The following is a 9,553-nucleotide window of genomic DNA, read 5'->3' on the forward strand; positions in this document are numbered from 1 at the left end:
AACAATAACAAGCCCTCCCTGATATTATTGGGTCAACAAAGTTGTAGGAAGTCTTGAGGATTAGAGTGGAGTGGAGAACATGAGTATGAGTGTCATGTGTTAGCTTTGTGACGACCCCCTCCTCTTTGTATTGCAGCAGCGTATGGGTTAACACCCCTTTGCTCCTAGGCTCGCCCGGGGGTCAGAGGGGAAACAGGCATCCAGTCATGCAGCCAGGCATTTTTTCTGTGTGTGCGTGTGGCTGCAGCCCACTCGGTGCTCTTTGACTTCTCTGGCCTTATAAGGCATCCAGTGCCATGGCAACGGCAGGGCTTGAATAGCAGTGTCAAATCCCTCAGCACACAGACACACGCTCGCTCTCCCTAAAGGAGGGAGCCAGGCAGCGACACAGAGAGCGGATTGAGAGGAGCAGCACGGGAGGCTATCTCTGGGCTGCGCTCCACTGCAGCGTCTGGCTTTCACTAAAAAGGTTCGTGACTCTGTTTTTCCTGCACTTGTTTGCCTAATTTATTCCTGTCCTGGCCAGCAGAAAGAAAAGAGGAAAGGGGAACAAAAAAATAAATAAAAAGGACAGGCAGAATAGTAAAGAGTGCAACAGTACACCCTGACTCGCTGACAGGGAATGCAGAGAGCTTCTGGCCTCTGGTTGTTACTGCTGGATGGACAAGCACTGACAAAACAAGAGAAGGAGGAGAGAGGAGGTGCAACTGCAACTGAGAAGATTTCTCAACTGTGCTTTTGTGTCGGCTCGTTGTTTTTTCAGTGACATTTGAGACTCTGACACTACAGACTCACCACAAGAACACACCACTGCACCACAAAGGGAAGAAGAGAAGGACTTCTTTGATGAACTTTGTTGCTGCAAAAACAACATTTTCAAGGACTGAGAGGAGCGTTTGGTGTTTCTTGCCGCTCCTCTTATTCTAACCTCAAACGTGGAATCAGTGTCTACACATGCTGGATCTTATTTATTTACAGGTGCAGAAAAGTACTTGGCTTATTTCAAAGTGGCACTGCAGTCATCGTCTTTGAGAAAGATCAAAGAGAAGCGCCTTTGGGACACATGAACGGGCATTTTCAGAGCAAATATTATCTCATTTATTGGCTTCATCACTATCACCTTTCTACTTTTAACAGCCTCGACAAGCCGAGAGTGAGTCTGAACTAGAACTGCCTCAGATCAGCAGATAACACCTCTGCACTGCAGGAACTGGTTGGACTAGTTTATAAGTTGGAGGAGAGGGCAGGGCAGTTTAACCCTGCCTGAAGGAGAGCAGCTTTATTTTCCTCCCACTTGCTTGTCCTTTTGGGAGAAAGTCGTGTGCAGAGCGAGAGGGGCCGAGTTAGATTTTTTACCTCATCACAATGCTTAGAGATAGGTGAGGTGTTTTTTAACTTTACTTCTATCCAGGGGGGGGGAAGAAGAAAGAGAAAGTGAGAGAGAGGGAGAAAGGAAGAGGGAGTCAAAGTGTAATTTATTGTTTCCTGTGAAAAGAGCAGGGCTGCACCCTTTTATCCTACCTGAACTCTGAACCATTCAATGTGTGTCTGAAGTTTTCTAAGACCCCGGGAGCCACTGATCGGAGGTCAAAGCAGACAACAGAGGGGTGAAAGACAAGATCAGAGAGAGCAGAGGGATTAAACAAGGGAGAGAGAGAGCGAGAGGAGCGCTGGGAAGGACCTCCAGGTCAGTCCAATCAGACAGCAAAGGGGAGAAAGGTCAACGTGGTAGAGCCCGAGAGGACTTTCTGAACAGTTTTAGATCTTCTTGGACTTAAACTGGGTTGGATTACGAACCTGGAGTCACTGTCTTTCAGCCTGGTATCAGTTTTGGAACTTTGAGGTTAACTGGGAGCTAGGGGACAGGGCGGGTCTGTGTATGATCCACTCGCAGGGCTGCCTGTCTTAGAGAATATGGCCATGGTGAGCGGGGGATGGGGCAACCCCAACAGGGACACTAATGGACTGGGGGAGAAGGCTTACCTGAGAAGGGACGAAGAGGAGGGATCGCCTCAGGCTGGAAGCAGCGATGTGGACGTTGGAGACGAGGACAAGGCCTGTGTGGTGGACTGTGTGGTGTGCGGGGACAAGTCCAGCGGGAAGCACTACGGCGTGTTCACCTGTGAGGGCTGCAAGAGCTTCTTCAAGAGGAGCATCCGACGAAACCTCAGCTACTCCTGCAGGTAGGCTGACATTGATCTCTTACTTTGTGTGTATCTTGAACAGTGGATGTAGAGTTAAACATGGCACATATCATTGATTTTTCTCATTTTTCTTTGACTTAACGCCTTTTACCTGATACGTTATAAATGGTTTCTAATGCATAGTATCGCAGTTAGGGGCAAATGTTCTATAAAAGTATTAATTAAAAAGATTTAAACTGTCCACAGCAACAACTGTGTGCATTATAAATAATTTGTTTGATCCTGATATATGTATAATAATGCTAAATGAGTAAAGCATTAATATATATTTTATAGCCTGTTATATATGCATTCACATTCATGAAGGAGATAGCAGATTAAGTCAATTTTTCACTGCAGAATGATTTGTTCCAGCCTTGGATTCGTCTCACAAACAACCCTAGAAAAAAATAAATAAATGAAATCCCTGAAGGTCAGCTATGTGAGGATGGATTGTCTCAGAAGGTCAACATTTCCATTATTCTTCACCACAGGGACAAAATGTTGCAACTCAATTCTCTGCTCTTGCACATGGAGCTCTGAGCTACTGAATACAGTCATTTCTTCCACATAAAAAGGCACAAACTCTGAATTGAAGGTGTCTTTTTAGTCAGTTTGTCACAGGGCTCGCTTTCAAATCTTGGCAGACCTCGTCCTGCTGTAAAAGGCAACACAAGGGCGTGTAGGGCTGATGATTTACAAAGGTCACAGCCTTGAAAGCTTTTCAGCCACGCCAGCTCACACAGTTCACTCATCATAGGGGTCACTGGGAGGGAGAGAAAGGGCGGAGACAAAGATGCAAATGTAAACTTCACTACTTCACTGGAAATATTTAAAGTTGTGTGAGAAATTTCCTGGTTACTACTGAGCAATAATAGTGCATATTATACATGCGTTTTGCTCGTCAGCCTCAGTGTGTACGTTTTGTTTGCTCTGTGCAGGTCCAATCGAGAATGCCAAATCGACCAGCATCATCGCAACCAGTGCCAATACTGTCGTCTGAAGAAATGTTTCCGTGTTGGGATGCGCAAAGAAGGTATCAAAGCTCTGTCACCCATGTACACAGCAGGGTAAAGGTGTTTTTTTTAGAAGTAGTCAGAGGTAGAAGTACACAGACCTAATAACTAAATCAAAATGTTTACATAAAAGTGCAAGTATTGCCTAAAAGTAGTCCACTACAAGTAGAGACACCCACCCAACTAAAGCTGTCAAACAGATGTAGTGGAGAGGAAAGTATAATAGGCTGTTTCCCTCTAGTAAAATAAAAAGTAACCTAAAGTGGACATTCGCCTGTAAAATAGGAGGATTGAATAAAGGATTGAAATGAATTATCACCTAATGGTTCCCCTCACCTTTATCTCTGCAGAGGCCTTTTGGAGCCTTTCAGCTCATTGTTTTGGTTTTATGGACACAACTGTTTTTGTCCTCTCTCACCACTGTCAGCATCCTTTCAGCTGTTTTCAGCTAAAAAAGCTCTAAAACACACACATACACACACACACACACACACTGTACACTATCTGTTCAACAACAAGCAGGCAGAAGCCCCACTGGGGAGGGATTAACAGTGGGCGGAGATGGGATAAAACATGTCCCTGAGAATTTAACTCACCGATGGGATCTGAAATTTCGCAAAACTATATGCATGTGTCTATGTAATAGACATGGATATCCTGCAGGATACAACGAAAACAAACAGGGGAAGAGTGAAAGGGAAGGCAAAGAAACTGCGTGAGTCCAAAACAGTTATCATTATATCCAGTGTCCGCCTAGAATAAACATCCACAAGACCGCTTAGAAATCAAAGGAAGACATAGTACAGAACTTGCCCGAGAAAGCGCCTTTTTAAGTTGTGATCAGTTTCAGAGAAATACAGAGACAAATGTCTGTAGATCTATAGGTGCACTGGGTAAAGAAACGTCTAAAAACTAATTCGGCATATTTTATTATGAGTATTTTAGCACAATATTAGCTATATAATAGCCGATTGGTGACTGTAGTGAAACATATTGCAGCTAGAGAAGATATATGTCCTTCAGGGGTTGGTAGAGCCCAGAAACAGAGCAAAAAGAGGATAAATATTGGACTTACATTCGTCAGGAGGACAGAAACACACATCAGGTTAATTACTGTTGGATATATCACAACTGTTGACTAGAAACTCCGGGTAAAAGGTGATAAAACCTGTGATTGAGATTGTCGCGCTGCCCCCCAGTGGCTTTAAGAATCAAGGAATGCAAGTAAATAATATACTTATTATAGTTTATAGCAGTATTTCCCAAACTAATCCATAAATCAGTCAAATCTGTTCTTTTAAATACAACAAGTAACAAAAAAATCTATGTGCAAACACACAACAGGACTCGTAGGAAAACTGAATCCAGAAAATGACAAATATTCACGAACACATTTCAGATGAAAGCACATAGAACCAGAGGAGCTGCCAGTGATCTAACCACAATATTTACACTGTCAACCCAGGTTTGTTTTCACCCCAGTGCTTAATGAGGATGAGGTGTCGACTGGAAGCAACCGTGTATGATTTGCATAACAGAAAAAAACAACAGCAAGTTGACAAACGTGGTAAAAAAACACACTGACCTGTGTGTGTCTTTGGTCAACATGATATATAAATATCAGCACTGTTAACCACTAGTACTTGTTTGTCTTACTAGTTATTTTTACTTTAGCACTTTAACCCTGTTGGAACGTTTATGCTGACTTGTTGTCATGCTCAGTGTTAAAGTCAGTTAACAGTATGAAGTCTGTAATTGTATTCTAGTGTAACCTAACCCCACTTTCAGTCTGTGTCAGTGGATACCACAAGCTGTCCCATACATAATGTGCACTGAGGTCACGGTGTCCCAGCGGTTATATTAGGCCGGGTTATTAATGAACTATGCTGACCGTGTCGGTGACGCAGATTGCACTGTTTCCACATTACCTGGAAAGGTCTGTTTCACCTTTAACCCAGCCAAGGAAGCAACTTGACTGCAGTTGGATATTTTCTTATAATGAACTGCATTTTATTCTTAAAACAATTGTACATTGAAGTGCACATATAATCAAGTCTCGCTATCAAAGCATGATTATGACTTTTGCCAAGACATTGGTGGTAAAAGCAAATATATATCGAAGCACATGACTTTAACTGACATATACATACATTTAAGATGAATGGGTTGTTGGTAGAATACTAGTATTTCTTCTTTTCCTTTTACTGAAGCAGAAATGTGTAGTATTTGGCCAGAGGACATTTTACTGCAGAGAAACCAGTTGTATCACAATTCTTTGTAAAAGGGGAGCAGTGCTTTGTAATGTTAAACCACCTATATTTAAATTCATTCTCATTCGGTTGTTTCTCGTCTCTGTCTTCTGTAGCAGTCCAGCGGGGTCGGATCCCACTGTCTCATTCAGGTATCAGTCCAAACTCCCTGGCTGGTGGGGTCGGAGCTGCAGGACCTGGTCATATTGGGACAGATTATTTCAACGGGCAGCCGGTTTCAGAGCTCATCTCTCAGCTTCTCCGGGCTGAGCCGTACCCCAGCAGCCGGTACGGGGCCCCCTACAACCAGGCACAGATGCAGACGAGTGCAGGCGGAGCATCTGTCATGGGCATTGACAGCATCTGTGAGCTGGCCGCCCGGTTGCTCTTCAGCACCATCGAGTGGGCCAGAAACATCCCATACTTCCCAGAACTCCCAGTCTCAGAGCAGGTTGGTGAAGACATGTTTGCTTTGTTGTTTGTTTAGTTTTTGGGGGGGGTGTTTTGGGACTTTTTCCTAATTGTTATGAATTCCTACAGGTGGCACTGCTGAGGCTCAGCTGGAGCGAGCTGTTCATCCTGAATGCAGCTCAGTCTGCTCTGCCCCTGCACATGGCTCCTCTGCTGGCGGCAGCTGGGTTCCACTCGTCTCCGATGTCTGCTGACCGAGTGGTGTCTTTCATGGACCAGGTCAGGGTTTTCCAGGACCAGGTGGACAAACTGAACAGGCTGCAGGTGGACTCGGCAGAGTACAGCTGCCTCAAAGCCATCGCGCTGTTTTCGCCTGGTGAGTTTGTTAGTTTTTTCACTCAGATAGTAGGCTATCTGAGTGATGATGGCTGCTGTAACTGGATATGTGCACTGTAAACTGAGGCCAAGTGTCTTCATAGAAAACCCAAACAAAGCTGTCTGAGTAAGGTATTAGGCAGGGATTACGTTTCTGGGCCAACAAGATGTGAAATCCGTACCACCATCCTTTGATTTAACTGTGTGACCTCTGACCTCACATTTCCTCTATAGGAATAGGTTTACATTTGCTCTCTTGCCAAATGTTACATAAGAAGATTGATATCACCTTCATAAATGTGTGGTAAATAAAAGTTTTAGCCAGAGGAGGAAACAACTAACATGTGACTATCAGAACCTCTAAAGGGCCTGAAAAATATATGTAAGCGTGCAAAATAGAAAATATGCATAACCAACAGTAAATAGTGATCGTTTCTGTTTCTTTGCCCTTCAGATGCATGTGGTCTGACAGACCCGGCCCATGTAGAGTCCCTGCAGGAAAAGGCACAGGTTGCTCTGACAGAGTACGAGAGGTTGCAATACCCCAACCAGCCTCAGCGCTTCGGCCGCCTACTGCTGCGTCTCCCCGCCCTGCGTGCCGTGCCGGCCAACCTCATCTCTCAGCTCTTCTTCATGCGGCTGGTGGGCAAGACGCCCATCGAGACGCTGATCCGTGACATGCAGCTGTCAGGGAGCTCGATCAGCTGGCCCTACGCACCCGGACAGTGAACTCCACTCAGGCCAGAGTCAGACAGACTGAGATCAGATGGGGAAGACGCAGAGCTCATAAACATTACATACTTACAAAGTACAAATATTATGAATACAAACAGAGATTGTATGAGTTTAAGGACCTGTGTGTAAGTGTAGAGCGTAGTTTTTCCCACATTAGCTCTGTAAAGTTGGCTGGTAGTCAACCAACAGGGAAACAGACAATGAATGTCTACATCAATGTTTGCAGCACTTGTTAGCTTTCTCTGACTCCCATCTGATCTCTTTCAGTTTCACTCTGGGCAAAAAAACAAAATAGTGCTTTAAAAAATGCAGACTCTAACATGGGGCCATGTGCCTGTACTACCTCCTCCCATATCACCCCTAATGTGGCTCAGTTTGAACCCAGGCTCTGTGCATTTTCCCTCCCCTGCTTTGTTTAAATGAAGCCATACCAGTGCCACTTTTACACACGGGAAGCTTCTGAGCTTTATGTCACCATAACTGAGACATGTTCACATCATACTGAAGTTGTGTAAAGTTTGATATTTGGAATGAACATTGTTACCAAATGTGTTTGTAAAGACTGCAGAGTATCATCTTGTACAGCATTAAAACAAAGGAAGGGCATCGTGTTATAGATATAGTTTGTATGTTATATACTTAAAGGAATAGTTCATCATTTTGGGAATTACACCTTCACTTCAGTGCAGAGAGATGAATCAGAAGATTGTTATTTTAATGCATTTAGATGTTTAGATTTTTTTTAAGTTTGTAGCTGGTGCCAGCAGCTGGAAAAATAATTCACCTTCCAGCTACTCTAAAGTTCATTAGTAAGCATTTTACCATATTAGAGGTTGTTTTTTTGTTTTTATTTTACCTCTGAGTAGCTGCCTGAAAACCAGCAGTTGTTACTGGCCAAGAAACAGTCCAGCTTGTACTATATCATCCACAAACCAGTGAACTGCTGTTTTAACATTTTATGTTTTTGTTAGTGATATAACTTAAGGACATAACCCGTTACCAGTGATTGTAACTGGATTTTTTACCTTTAAACAATGCAGAGCTTGTTGTTTCCTTAGTAGTTGTCTTTGTGTTACGCTAACCTCTCCAGCCTCACACTAAATGGAACTGTAAGCACATTGCCCATAATTTTGACCTATTCCTTTAATATAGTATATTATGCAAAGTCATCAAGTGGTGGTTAATGTACTCAAACATAGCCTGGTTCCTCAGACAGTCACATCCCTGTTGAACTTTATTACCTCATGTTTTATACATCAAAGATTGTACAGTATAGTGAACAAGCTAAATATAGAGGGATCAAGGTGACAGTATCTCAGAAAGCAGTAAATCTGATCACCCGACTCTGGCTGAAAGATGTTAGAAAATGTTTTAAAATTTCAAGTTTGAATCTAGTAAATGAAGTTAATTAAAGGCTGACAGATAAATTACTGAAAACTACACACGGAGTCACTCGACTCTTGTTTTCCTGATTGATTTCTGCATAAAGAACACTTTTTTATTCGCTTTCATGAGGGTAGATATAGTTCATTTTGATTTTTGTCACATTTTTGATCCCCTCTTAAATGCATAATTATCGTATTTGTTGAGGTTCAACTGTTATTTTTGGTACTGAGACAAATGGTACCAAGTAGTTGATGAGTTTCAGCAGCGTGAACTGCTGCTCATCTGAATGTTTGTCTTGCCAAAGTAATTGGCTGAATGACACAATGGGATGAACATTTGTTTTGTATTATCTGTATAATCCGTTATTATATCATAAAACAATGCAACAATGACCACAATCCCTGATGCTGTCACACAACTTCTTCCACAGCTCGTCATGTTGTCCCTGAATCACGTTGTGTTGTTGGAATATAGTGATTTGACTGTGTAGCTTTACATTCATAAGAATTGTGTTTCTATGACTATGCCAAAACTAAAACATGCAAAAGAAGTTGTTGTGACTGTCTGGTTATTTATATCGCATCACTAGAAGTAAAAGTATGTGCAATTCCAACAAAAGAACCTGTGAGGAAGCATAAAAATCTTTTTTAAACAATTTACAACTAACTGATATTTCAATTATCAGTAAAGTGTTTAAGTAATTTAATCAAACAAATATGAGTGGAGCAGCTTCCTGCATATTTTTACTTAAAAACAGATATGTAAACAAAAAATTTACTTCATCTAAACCTGGGAGAAGCAGAGATCACTGATATGACTTGTTAAGTTTCTGTTAGACAGGTTCTGAAAGTAATTTAATCAATTCAATAGTCATAGAAGTGTAAGTTGTGTGTAATTTATTGTTAGTATAAAGTATATAGATTTTTTAACTGCAAAAATAGTCAGGACGCATGAAACAACTGTAGTACTGAACAGCGTGAGTAAAAAGTGTTAAAGGAACCAAACCAACAGAGGGCAGTAACAGCGTGCACTAAACTCACTTGGATCATCTGGTCGGCTCAAGTGTGTACTGGCAAAAAGACAGTGTGGCTGCTCTCTCTGCTGGATGCTCACTGCAGATGCACAGAGCTGCAGATACCTCCAAACCACCAGGGCCAGAAAAATTTTACAAACATGTACTGTATATATGAAACAGGCT

General features: G+C 42.4%; 1 protein-coding gene across 1 annotated transcript; it reads left to right on the forward strand.

Annotated features, from left to right (window-relative positions):
* Positions 1–156: 156 nt before the first annotated feature.
* Positions 157–8,905, forward strand: nr2f6b (nuclear receptor subfamily 2, group F, member 6b). The gene is made up of 6 exons (XM_026345689.1): positions 157–469; positions 764–2,183; positions 3,125–3,219; positions 5,565–5,899; positions 5,989–6,235; positions 6,689–8,905. The coding sequence occupies exons 2-6, from the start codon at positions 1,915–1,917 to the stop codon at positions 6,961–6,963; spliced, it is 1,221 nt and encodes a 406-aa protein (XP_026201474.1). The 5' UTR covers positions 157–469; positions 764–1,914; the 3' UTR covers positions 6,964–8,905.
* Positions 8,906–9,553: the final 648 nt, after the last annotated feature.

This window comes from Anabas testudineus, chromosome 4 (assembly GCF_900324465.2).
Source record: "Anabas testudineus chromosome 4, fAnaTes1.2, whole genome shotgun sequence".
Classification (NCBI taxonomy): domain Eukaryota; kingdom Metazoa; phylum Chordata; class Actinopteri; order Anabantiformes; family Anabantidae; genus Anabas; species Anabas testudineus.